This window comes from Cygnus atratus, chromosome 5, assembly GCF_013377495.2.
Source record: "Cygnus atratus isolate AKBS03 ecotype Queensland, Australia chromosome 5, CAtr_DNAZoo_HiC_assembly, whole genome shotgun sequence".
Taxonomy (NCBI): Eukaryota; Metazoa; Chordata; class Aves; order Anseriformes; family Anatidae; genus Cygnus; species Cygnus atratus.
The window spans coordinates 4,634,676-4,648,559 of NC_066366.1; the positions used below are offsets into that span (position 1 = coordinate 4,634,676).

At 36.5% G+C, this 13,884-nt stretch overlaps 1 protein-coding gene across 15 annotated transcripts in view; it reads right to left on the reverse strand.

The window, feature by feature from the left end:
• The window catches only part of PLEKHA7 (pleckstrin homology domain containing A7), a 151,515-nt gene that overhangs the window by 72,836 nt on the left and 64,795 nt on the right, over positions 1-13,884 (reverse strand). For 5 of the 15 annotated variants that reach the window (XM_035550084.2, XM_035550081.2, XM_035550083.2 and 2 more), the window contains exon 1: positions 2,880-3,207. The exons of the other annotated variants lie outside the window; for them this stretch is intronic. In XM_035550084.2, the coding sequence (XP_035405977.1) occupies positions 2,880-2,914 (35 nt within the window). In that variant the 5' untranslated portion in view covers positions 2,915-3,207. Of the gene's footprint in view, positions 1-2,879; positions 3,208-13,884 lie in introns of those variants that run through there. 15 annotated transcript variants of the gene reach the window in all.

Below are 13,884 nucleotides of genomic sequence, written 5' to 3' on the forward strand. Positions count from 1 at the left end.
TGAAGTAACTCGACATGAAATGTTTGTTCTTTAGGTAATTATTTAACGACACTTACAATGACTGAATGACTTAGAAAACTGTACATCTTCCACTTAGAGAAAACTTTGTTATCTCTCAAAATACAGTTATTAAATAATCCTTCACTATTTGGGGAATTAAAAAGGCTTTATCCCCGTTAAAATGCATTAAGATTAAAGTGCTCCAAAGCACCTGATTGAGCTGTGCCAGAACTGAGCACTCCACACTCCAGATAAGTCCAGGCCAGCATTACAGCAAAAATGGTTTTACTCAATGCTAAGCTTTAAAAAGAAAAAAAAAAAAAAAAAGGCAACACAATGAACATTACATATATATTATATGCATATACATTTGATCAAGAGGATTGCAAGCAGCACAGTACCTTTTCAAGCTTTCAGCGTTTCAGTTGCATTTTAACTTACTAACTATAGCAAATACACATTATAAAAATTGCTGAAGTATATAATTTAGCACTTCGATTATTTTCAAAAGAAGATTTACTGTATACGTTACATAATGAAAAATGTGTACCACTAAAGCACCTCCAGACACTAACATTGCAACAATTTTCTCAGTAACTCTTAGGATCTTCCCCTCTTCTTTAAAACTATATTGGACACTACTGCAATGGAAACCAAAGCTATTTCCACCTTCTTGGAAGGTGTGCCACACTGTAATATTTTTTTTTACCTTTAACTCCATAAGACTTACTTAAGTTTCTCTGCTTTTCACTTTAGACACTTTAGTAACACTAATAAAACAAAAATTAAAAAATCAATCTGCAAGAAGCACGGAAAAGAGAAATACTTCAGAGTGGCAGTTTTTGAGTCATCACTGACTCACAGAGTGATTCTGCTTAATGGTTAAATTCATTTTGCATTAGAAAGTTGAAACAATTGGAATTCATTGAGTGATGGCATTTCAGTTATTTTGGACACTGGAGCAGGACTTCAGAGTCTGTCCTTACACAGAAGTGTGCTTCTGCCACAAGAAAAGAGAAAGAAGTATCTATGTTTGTAAAATCTCTAGTGCTGTAAGTTTTTCTGTATCTATAACAGAAAAAAGAAGTTAATGGTTTGGGCAGTACCACATCAGGATTCGGAAGATTGGGATTCAGATCTTAGCTCTGAAGCAGATTTCTTGTGTGACCTTGAGTAATCCTATTTTTGTAAAATCACTGTTTTATTAACATTTAAGACCCTGAAAAGACAGACAAGTGCCTACCAATTTAGAGTCTTAACCTCGTTTGCAGCTTTCTGGGCACAGTACATAAATGCATAATAATTCATTGTTTTCAACAGCAAAAAGGACTACCTCGGCCTTCCCAAAGAATTCCAGCAAACCTCAGAGGTCAGTCAGACTGGAAATGCTGAATCGAGCTGAACATGCCACATTGTTGTCTTCCAAGTTAAACTGTTCAAAGATCGACAGAAAATCTCTTCCAGTGCATGGAATTTTCTTCCTTATAATATTTGTAGCCATCACAAAACCTTCCTTATTATGAAGGCAGGATTTTGGCTATCTATTGATATTCATTTTATTTCGAGTACTAGGTGTATGGATGCAGGAAGAAGATTATTGCTTTTTTTTTTTTTTTACTAGTGTACGTTTCATAGCTGTGAGGTAAAACACTGTACAATAGAATACAATTCTGTACAAATACAATAAAGCCTAACGGATTACAATAACCATAAAGTAAATTTAATAAAGTTATTTGTCATGATTAAATTGCCAGAGAGGTTCTACAAAACTCAAGCAACAATGCCATCTGAAACTTGCATCTTTGTATGCAAGTCTCCAAAATTAAACCCACGAAGATTACCCTTCCAATACTACTTAAGCAAAATCTTTTTGCTCCATTACTTACTTCCCAGTCACTATTAACTTAATTCACCCACATATGACTTAAAAATAACTGCACCAAAACATCAAGTTCAGCCTAAGATGCCTCTGAATGTTTGCTTTTGTGGTATCACATACTGTCTTCTTGGTGCTGTCAACTTCTTTAAAACAATCTAAGAATCTAAATTAGCCATGTTAATACAGTAAATTAAATTCCAAAAGCAATGAGTGGCAATATTCATTCATCTCAAAGTACAGCACTGTAAAGACAACTACATTCTAATGCAAACTAATGTCAAGTCAGAATAAAAGGACAGAAAATGCCCTGCTTCTGAATAACAAGACTCTCTCTAGGAAAAATAAGATAATGAATTCTTCTCATCTTGTGTGATGCAGACAACATCTCTGTTTTATGCCCAGCATTATGGGTCTTGCATGTTATACATATTATACATCATTACTTTAAGTTTTAATACCTCTGAACTGAACTGTTTTCAGACAGCTCACCAATTCTGCAAATACCATGTGCATATTTTACATTCCTTTGACATGAACAGGTTGCACAGTAAGCTGTTGTGTTCTCAGGACATTAAGAAAAAGCAACTCAACCTTTCTGACATCCTGGAATTTCTGGTCCTACATACCTTCCTGTCTTCACTCTCACATATTTATATTGATATGAATGCAAATTTTATCTGCCTGAGAACTAGAAAATAGACACGAAAGCTATTTTATTGATGCTTTAGAAAATGACAGTTGAGAATTACTGTGAGAAAAAATAAAAAGAAAAAACCCCTACCACCAAAGTTCCGTAGTTCTGTTTGGAAGTAGTCAATCACATTTTAGGGACAGAAACCAGCGGCTCTAAATATTTTTCTTTTAAATAATATGGTTTAAAGAAAATTAGCAATATAATTGATTGAAGTTTGAACAGTAATGTTCCTGATTAGTCAGCGTGCCCTACAGTGAAGGTCAAGAAAAATTAGAAAGGGGGGGAAAAAAAGCCTCACAATCTCACCTTCTGAGATGAAACTGAAAGGGATCCGCCTTCATCCATCCAGACACCAGCACACACTCCTACTTCCATTAGGAAACCGCAGATAACTTACTCTTTAGCAGACATTGTAAAGAGCTGTTTTACTGAAACTGGATTCCCATGACTTAGATACAAATATTTTACTATTAGCTGTTATCAGTAATAGCCTTCGAGTACCCCCCATCGGCTGAGGGAACCCCAAATTCCCCCATGGGCAGAAGACCCCAACCACCCAGCTGCACCAAGTGAGCTGCGGCACAGCAGAGAGCAGTCCGACACACTGCTGTGGATTGTGAGACCAGCTCCTGCATTGTACAGTGAACAGTCATGGGGGGGGAAACCAAAAATAGCCTTGACAGCAGGACCAAGAATCACGTTATGTTTGTTAACAGTCTTCCCTGGAAGTTTATCTGAAGGAAGAAGAAAAGAAAGAAAAGAGGCACAGCATTTTAACCAAGTGACGTTACCCAACCCACAGAATCATGAACCTAAGGATCATAGTTCCATTTTAAGGTTATTTCTTGCTACATTTCAGAGCAGATTCTTAAGTGGAGAGGAAAATTCACATAGATGATATGCAACACCAACTATTTTTGGAAGCACAGAACCTTCATCTAATGCCAAGTGAAACGTATCAAAGATATTTGCCAGAAGCCAGTCTTCCAACTGCTTACCAACAGAAGAGGGAAAAACTTCAGGAAATCCTTTCATGAAATCATTAATAAGCCAACCAATAAGTAAATACAAGGGAATGACCAACTTTTTTAAGGACTGTTTTTCCATTAAGTTGCATTGACAGTTTATACAACTCAACCCCACTACATGCCTGTAGAATTGACATGTCCATGGATTTGGTAGAAATACAAAAAAGGGTGCTGGAAATACCTGAAATATACATTATTTCTACTGTCATCTTACATACTTTTTTAAAAGTACTTGCAGATCACAAACTACCTCAATCCATAAGATAATTACAGCATTACACTGCTCTAGCACCACAAGCAGCTTATTGATAAGGTGGAGGCCACACGTTTCACTTCTATCCATCACATTCAATTTGCATTCAGTCAAAAATAAATGGGGCAGACTGGACTGGCAAGAAATTGCACGTCCTTCAATAGGCAAGTGACAACGTAATACACACAGCACAAGTCACGGGCCTTTTCCTAAGGCAAACCATAAGCAACCAAATTCCAGCAACTAAAAAAGTTATGTAAGCGCTATGGGGATTTTCCTTGTGTCCTAATCCTCCACCAGTGAGATGTTATCTCCTGCTCCCAGCTGTTCCCTGAGGCTGGAGTACAGGTTATTCCAGCTCACCAAAGAAATATCCTGTCCTCTTCTTCACACAATAACTATCATTATAACTGCATTGTAATCATATTACAATCATGCATATTATATGCATGTATAATTACACAACTTTAATAATCATGATCAGTATACATTCCTAAATTCAAGAATCAAAAATTAACTGACCTGTGAGATTCCAAATGGAGAACGCTTTCTAAAATGAAGACATTCAGAACTCTGAATGTGGGGCATTAGCAGCAGTTTTTTCTACAAATTAAATCTCAGTGGTATCAATTAGCAGATTTCTCAGGAAATAATTAAAATGGGATTCTCAATTCAGTCTTCACAATGCTGTTTCTATTGCAACCTCCATAACACAACAGACTTTTAGAAAACTTTTCCTGTTACATTTTCTGAGAGCCTGCATTTGCAGTATTATTTTGTAAATGAGAAGCTTCAGACACTCGTATCTCCAAATATTATAACAATGCTGCACACGTATTGCTCCAGGCTCTCCCACCCCCCTTCTCTGTAAACTATTCACCTCCAAGCAGGATTTTCCCTTTGCACTACTTTTAGTTCAACTAGTCTGTCATACCACTGTGATCACTATAGAAATCCTGAATTAGGATCAGACAGACTGCACAGATGTATTTTATCTCCCAAAAACCAGCTGAAGTTCAAGATGCATCCATATCCAGCTTTCTAAAGAATATTTTACACTACCTTTCCCCAGTCTTCATTCACAGGAAGCTATCAGGCATCTGTAACAAGCTGGCACCAAAACAAACAAAGATAAAGAGAATGCAGTCCCTTGAGTGACGGAATAACATTGCTCTTGCACAGTTTCCCTTCCCTTGCCTGTTTCCTTCACCTTTGTCAGAAATGCCTTTTTTTTTTTCCTTGTTGCCGAAGGGTCATAATGACCACAGAAGTAAAACCACATTAAAGCATCTCAGGACTTCCATTGTAGAATGTCTAATCTACAGCAAACTTCAACAGCCAGTACTTCTAAAAGGCATGAATAAAAGGTATTACAGCTGAACCCATTTAAGTTACTTACACATCCTCAACCACATGAATTAGAGTAGATAAGACTTCCAGATCATAGACTAAGAATTACTACAATGCAAGTAGCAAACTACGGACTATGGCAGAACTTGGAAGATGCCAACTTTTCTTGACTTGTGTATGCTTTTGTCCATCGAGTATTTTGTATTTATTTTAACTGGCAAAAAGTGTGTTTTCCTACAGAGGACTGATGAAGGAAGTGGGGTAATAGCACTATCCGATGGGAAATATGGGTGTTTTATGTAAAAAGCAAAGATTGCATCACCTGCTGATTGGATCAAAAAACAGGTGTGCTTCATCCTGCATATATTCCCCATGTTAAAAGGAGCTTTGTTTTGAAATCTTTCCTTTCGTTTGTTTCTTTAAATGACAAACTTCTGCACGCATTTTTTTTCTCTTTCTCCAAGACAAGAAGACTAACATCACACATTATTTTTTCTGAACCAGTGCACCATACATTATTTCAATTAAAATGTTTAGAAATGACTTCTCACACTAGAAAAACTCAACACTTATTTTAACACCTAGTATGTCTGTAGTTTGAGTTACCTCTCCTTTTGTCTGTATGTAAAGGATTTTTGCAAAAAGACATCTTAAAAAATCAATACTTAAATATTCTCCCAGGATGATCAAAACAGAGAGATAACCTTATAAAATGAAAGTCTCCTTATAAAACGCATAGGAAACAATGACATTTACAGCTTGCAATGAAGGGAAAAAATACTTCAGCGCTCTTAATGTATTGGGCCTCATTTTTAAACACCACTTTTCATGTAAGAATTTACTCTAAATCGCTGAGCTCATGAAGCTACGTACCAGACACAAACAGAATAGTACTTCAACACCCTTACTTCACTTATTCCTTGGCAAACAGAACAGAAATCTGGCAGGGCTTACCAGGGGTACAATGACAGCTCAGATCTAAGACGCTTCACAATCACTAAGAAAAGTCTGACCAAATTTGACTGAATTCATAGTTATGAAGAAAATTCCATAGCATACTCTCAAAGACCTCTCCTCTACAAACACAGCAGTCCTTTAGCTCTCCAGTTGTTCCAGTTAATAGTCTGCTTAAAGTATGGCTAACTAGGTTTCCTGAACTTACATGGTCAAAAATAAAATTAAAATTACTCCCTTTTCCTGCTGCTTTTTACTAACAATAAAAATAAACAAAATATTTACATAAATATTTAATAAATAATTAATATATATTTACTTGTAATAATTATTTAATAAATATTTACTTGTACTGTTATATAAATATAGACATACACACAGTTTTAAAGAGTGAGCACATGGGCATGCATGTGTATGCACAAGTGCACATACTTGAGGTTTTCATTTTGAGACCAGACACAGGAGGTAGACACATGAGTCCAAGCAGCACTACCAAGACAGAATGACGGAGTTAAAATCCAACAGACCTGAAATTCATCTTATTATCAATAAGCTACTGAGATATCAGAAACTCCTGTGAACTAATTTGTGCTTGCCAGTGTTCAGAAGACCACAAAGTCAGGCAGCCAGGCACCACAATGCACCGCAATGATCATGTGTAATTCTTATTTCAAGGGATCTTGAACTAACCTGATGTCACTAAATTCTATGCATTTGAAACGAAAGCTATATTTAAAATATTTTTCCTGAAACAACTCCCAGAACTTAAGAAAATAATCCCAATTTGAAGTAGGAAATACAGATAAATGGGGTGCATGTAACCAGGTTCCTGCTCCATATGTGAGACCAACGCACTTGTTAGCGCAGTAATACCTAAGAGGAAGCACAGTTTACAAGCACCCTTACAACTTGCACATTTTACTTCCTTGCCATTCTTAAAATCATGGAATTAATAGAGGTAAAAAGTCATGTAGAGACTGCAAAATCAAGAATACAGCTTTTCTCACTAAATGCGTAATGCCCACTATTCAGAAATGGGATTCGCAGAAACTCTTCAGGCTTCAAAAAGCAAGTATAACCCTAAGGCAACTTTTCCAGCAAAATCCTACAAAAATGAATTTATAAAACATTTGTACATGCAACGAAGTTTTTATAATCCAACACTACTCTATGACAAAGGATCCATTAAACCTTGCCACCTGAAACACATGACAAATCACTAAAACGCAGTAACATTATATGTACAGACTGTACAGGCAGGCATAGGAGGTGCATCTTCTAGGATAAAATGCTTCCATACCCATGCTGTGAAAGGAAAGCGTGCTAGAGAGGAAAAAAAAGCAATATAAAGGACTTGTGGGACACTGAAAATTCTAACAGTAACAGGTAGCACTTCAGGGAATTTGGTCCTTCTGATGAAAGCAGGCCAAGAAAACAGCCAGTAGCAATGATACTTCACATGGTTATTAAAAAGAAGCTTCTGAATCAAAGTCATCTAGACAGTACTTCCTTATACAAAAACATTAGGTTCAAGAAAGATGCTCTGAAAGCCCAGAACCGAAATTCCATTTTGTCCTGCGATCCCCTCTGAAAGATCACAAACATCAATGCTAGAACTCTCAGCAGCAATTGCTCGCTTCGGAGCTGTCGCTCAGCTGTCCCTGTGACGACAACAAACCCCTCTGCTTCCCTGGAGAAGATAACGGGAATTTTAATTACTGCCATTCATTCTGCTGACACCTTGAGTAAGACAAAGTTCTCCTCTAAAGAAGTACAGATACCAATTTAAGATTTCAAGAACAAGACGATTTTTCCCTCACACATCTTTATATTTTTTCCCACATTTATATTTAACGCTTGCTATTTACCAACTACATTTGTGAATATGGGTTATAAGATGGCCATTGGAACTCTCTCCACGTAAGTGCAGAGCGAGTTTTGCAAGTCACCTCAGTGGGGAATCTCAGATATTTATCAGGGACTAACTTAGCCAAGTATCATCCCGGAGAGTTTACTGCAAAAACCTGTAGGCAAAGCTGCAGAAGTGGTTTCTCATCTCTTTTTTCCAGCTGCTCCCAACAGCATACAAGATTTTAGTCTTGGAGAAAAATAAAGACAGTGTTCTTTTAAGTGACTGGGTTTTGGTTTTGTTTAAATACTATTCTGCATGCTGTTTTGAGAAAAATAATTGTGTTTCTGATCCTGTAGATTCTTAAACATTGCAAGGCCATTCATTAGTCACAGTATGCAGAAACGAGCCTGGGGATCAGAAAATATTTTCAGTTCACTGATAAAAATGCATGAGGGGATAAAAAGAGGAACACTTGGTGGTAATTCTTCCTGATGCTACTACAATACACAGACCACAGGAGTTATTTAGTTTAACCACACAGCAATGTTTTTCTCCAACGAGCTGGCAAATGGATACAGCTTGATAATCTCATAGTTTGCCCTTAGTTATAGCACATTTGGAACATCAGGTTAGATCACTGAGCAAAGAGATCATTCCTCTTTTGATACTCATCCACCATCAAATGTCATATTGGGAAATGTGAAAACAGAAACTCATGCAATAGAAGAATATATACATTAAAATCCAAAATGGCAGAAAAATTGTATCTGGATAGATTTCAGAGTAATCACTTTGCTTAGAAATTTTATTGTAGACAAATAAGTGATATGAATCAATTGGAAATGCAGTTAGATTTCCCAGCCACAACAACAAAAACTTCTTCCTTTTAATATTAAGGATGCTGGCTTACGGCACAAGAAAAAAATGGACCACTAGGCATGGAAGTTTAGGTAATGCAAATAAATTCATACAGAATGTATGTATCAATAATACAATTGGATTCTTTACAGAATATGTGAATAGATGACATTTTAAATCCCATGCTTGAACAAATAAAATACAAAAGTAAGTTCAGAGAAGAATAAGGCACAACAAATGAGAATGATCTCAAATGTCCCAGGACACGAAGCTTAAATGAAAACTTTGAGTGTGGATTACCACCATCATGATGAACTGCAACACACACACACACAAAAAAAAAAAAAGGAACAGAACAAATGTGTAGAGGAATAAAGAAAAGTTACTTATTCTGATATTACAGGATGTCCTGAGTAGGAAATCTACATTCAACCTAGAAGAGTCATCCAGGGAAAAAGTTCCAAAACCAACATTCAAGGAGAACACATGGGAAGCTTTGATACCGAGAAGTTTCAAGTTCAATGTGGAGAACAAAACCACATTTTCAACACAGTGAGAAAGGAAGATCTTCATATCAATGAAAAGACAGTATTACATGGAGAATGACAAATTAATTACTGATCTTTAAAAAGTAAAAAGGGTGAAAGGCAACTTAAAATTTTGGAAGGAAGCATTAAACTCAGTGTTGGAAGAATTAAACTCCAAATTAAATACAGTTTCATTAATACAACAAATACTTAATGAGCCTGGCCAAACTTACTGAAAATGCCACACTGAAGGAAAGTACTTCAGAAGTATTTCAGAAGCCTCAAATCTCTCTAGAGCTAGCATCTCAACAACTTCTGTGCAGGAAGTGATCTAAACCACTAAAAGAAGAGGCACAGGTGGAAAAAAGCACAGTGCATGCTGAATGGTATACTGCTGCTACATATAGTACTTAATAATTTCCAGTCTCGGCATTTAATTTCTACAAATTGGATTTCTACTCACCTGAAATTCTTGATCAAGGACATCATGTCTATTGTCATCCAGTATTCTCCAAGGATACTTAATGAAGTAGAAAGGACTCAATCCAGTAGAAAGGACAAAGAGTAGACTTGACTACTCTAAGAAAACACAAACCTATTTTTCTACTAAAAATGTCCTTCTATGTAGAGTTAGTGTTTAATTACTTATTATTATGAGGGCAAGAAATGGTAGTGAGTCAAAGCCCTTTATTTCTGCATATTTTTCCAAATCATGACCAAACAATGCTGAGCGCCAACTGCCTTCCTGAAATGCACATTTAACAAAGGCAAGTTGTGACACAAGTTTATCCATGCAATTTAGAGGCTTCTACAGGAAGAATGTTCTAAATCAGTACACATACACAAACTCTGCCATGTATGCTGGTTAAAAAGAAAATCATATAAATAAAAATCTATAGCACTAATAACCTGTATTTACTCTGTTTAAACCATCATGCTATAGAAGTTAATGGTCAAAAGCTGTAGAGTCTTTATCACGAACATTGATTTAAATCAAATTTCCTACAGGGACCAAATGACTCTGGGGGACTAATGGGATTATTTAAATCAGTATCTTGAATCCAGACTGGGCTGGTAAGGACAGTAAATCACTAGCATATAGCACCTGGATAGAGGGTTTTATGAAATATTAATGTAATCAATCCTTACCACAAAAGCCTCCAGTGATACAAGTTGCCAGTATCACTTGAGAAATCCAAGCCTTTTTAAGAAGTGTCAGAATTTGCTATTTATCTAACAGCTGATCACTCATAGCATGCCCTATTAGGAAGAAATACATAGATGCACAAGTTACTTGTGTTATGTGAAACCAAATCTGCTAGATGTAGGACATTTCACTTCAACAACGGGTAAGATTTTCTAGCGTAACAGATAAAGATCAGAATTCAAGATGAAAAATCCACATTGTGATACTGGCATTAGAGCTATCTGTAGCCATTAGAGTGGTAATAAAAGCAATGAGATTTATGCACGTATATTTCATAGCTGTATTTTCCTGTTGATACTAAAATTTGTTCCTGTTTAAGGCTTAACCAGCAGCATCACAAGCCAGGTGAGAAACTGGTGGTCTTAGTTCCATCGAGAACTGGAACTTTACTATACCTTTTAACTAACTGAAAATGAAGCATTCCCGAAAGCCACATCTGAAATAGAGGAGTAACTATTCCATCCTGCCAACTCTTCCATCCTACCAACTCTTAATTATTAGCTTAAATCATTCTAAACATTTTGCTGGCTATCATCAGCACCTGGACTTCCATTTTAATCATATACTGGCTACATAACACACAGATGGTGTAAGAAGAACGATTTTGTTACTGCAACCTTCAGCTCTCCTGTGCTCCAGGAAACACAGCTCATCTATTAGCAATAGTGGATTCTATTTGTGCTCTGCCTCACTTTTATATCAGATTCTTTGAATTTTAAAGTTTACTGATAAAAGTACAAAGTGATGGAAGCTAGTATCAACTACCAATACGTATTCATAATAGTAAACCAAAAAAATAAGCCAGTAAGGGATTTCAATTCAAAAGCCCTTATGTTTGGCAATCCATCCAATCGTATAAATGCTGCAATTTGTACTACGTACAGAAGACGAAACTTCTGTGGTGTCAGAAAGCAAAACACTAGTTTTACTACCGAAAAGGTGTAGTGTCTCAGAAACAACAGCTTCCAGATACCAGTGATATTAATATTAACCAGGCTACCTACTTCTAGCCCAAGGGTTACGGAAACTATTTCAATCATTACCTGGTATTCCAGAAAGATCTTAATAAGAGCTTCCAAATTCACAAACATCGGGATAGGTTATACAAGGCAAAGAGTATATTTGAGCAAATTACAAATACTCGATTTAAAAGGGTGCAAAATTTCAGCATGAGTTATAATTTTGATTAAAGTAAGTTCCAAGTTAAAATTATAACCAGGTCTTTCAAAGTAGCAAACAGAAAAATGCCGCATTTTTAAGGTGTGTTCTTTACTTAGTATATCTCATATTTAGAGGAAGAATTCTTCACTTATTTACACCACAAAATTATTTGCCTCAAACATTTATTCAGACATACTATTTGTTTCCCTCTTTTTCTTGTAAAAGTCCTTTTTGCCTATACATTCGCAATAAACTGTAGTTAAAAAAAAATCCTTTTCTTGTTACTAATCAAATAAAACAAACAAACAAACAAAAAGAAATCCTCAAGGAGTTAACCTGAAGATCCTCTCAGTAAGAGAGCTCCTAGTGATTGACCGGATGACCACATGGACATTTACTGTCAGATTAAACTTCCATGTATTTTCATATACTAGCACTGCAACTTAGAGATCCTTAAGGGCAGTAAACAAGACTACACAATCTTTGAAACATACTTTACCTTTGCAAAGCACCAGTGCCCTGCAAGTACATTACATGGGATATTTTCTGAAAATATTAATTCAAGGCCATGCTGCAGCTTTACAGACATCTGATACAAGGATTGCAAAGACACCCAGTCTTAAAGGTGTCTCCTATTTCACTTTCTGCCCTTTCTTTATAAAAGAAAACTTCCTCAGATCCTGCATACGTGAGAATTACCCGTACAAGAACACAGCAAGATGTGCAAATGATGAACCTGAGCCCTATCATGACGACTTTGAATTCAGAATAAATCAACAGCAGAAAGGAAGCAACAGATGCTATTTGGAAACAAATGATGATGTTTCAAAAACAACGGCCTTAGTACTAAGGGCATAGCTTGGACATCCAACTTTTAAAGATGGATACTGTCAGGTGCAGAATTCAGAGCATCAGATCTTAACACCATGGTCCCAGGTACTTTTTTAAGGAAAGGCTGGGAAGTAGTATATTAATAGCTTTACACTGTCCAGAAGGGGAAGCTTTCTTTGAAAACTAACTCAACCTTCTGAGCTGTGTTTCTAAACTCGAATCACAAACCCCTGCACAATACACAGTGACGCCAGCTGGGCTCCAGTCGAAGCTGCCAATATTTCGTCAGGTTGTTATGAAGTATATCAACATGTATGGCTGGGATCCAAGGCATGTCCTAACACTTACAGATCTCCACTTCCATATTAAACTGGGCTTAACACGCTCTGTGTGATGCAATGAGAAGCTGAATAAACTGTCAAGAAAAACAAACAACACGTGGGTATGCACAACTGGAAAAACAACCAGTAAGATGCAATAGTTTAAAAATAACACAGCAGAGAATGGATTCATGTATTAGAACTATACTTCCTTGGTTTAAAAAAAAAAAAAAAAAAAAAGAAGAAGAAGAGAAAAATAGCAGCACTTAACAGGACTAACTAGCAGGGCAACAGCATTGCTTCAAACACTTGGCAGTTCCTGGCCCATTCAGGACTGATGTAGCAAAGAAAAGCTGCCACTTATGACATATCTGTAATGCTTCTAACTTCTGGAAACTCCCAGTCATAATACAAAAAACAGAGATTATGGGGGTATGCTTGTGAACTTGGAGAAACCACGCTCTACCTAGGTTTAAGGTGAATACAGAAGGATGCCATACCAAGAATAATTTAATGGATGCTAATATTGGTAAACTACATACTGCAAAGATTTGAAAGAAACTTCCTATGTAAACTACCCAAACTCACTACCTGCAAACATCCAACAGCTTAGGCTTCAGGAAAATTTGGGTTTAAAACTTGGAAAATTATGACATTTAAGCAACTGAGGTTTTGTGAACAGCTTGTGCTTAAAAAGAAGGGGCTTGTCTCTAGGAGTTTTTAGCATCTGAAATACAGCAAACCATGACCCAGCGGGGTGACAGTGGGCAGAAAAAACAGAGAGAGAAAGCACAATGGAGTGAAATTGTGCATAGTGTCCATGGTGCATAGCAATATAAAAGTTTACATTAGCAAATCCACTGCAGATTTGTCTAAAGTTTTCAGTGCATGGAAATAAGGCAGACCTGACAGACAGACGCAATAAATCAATAAAAGAAAAACATTCTGCCAGTGAAGGAAAACAAAAGAC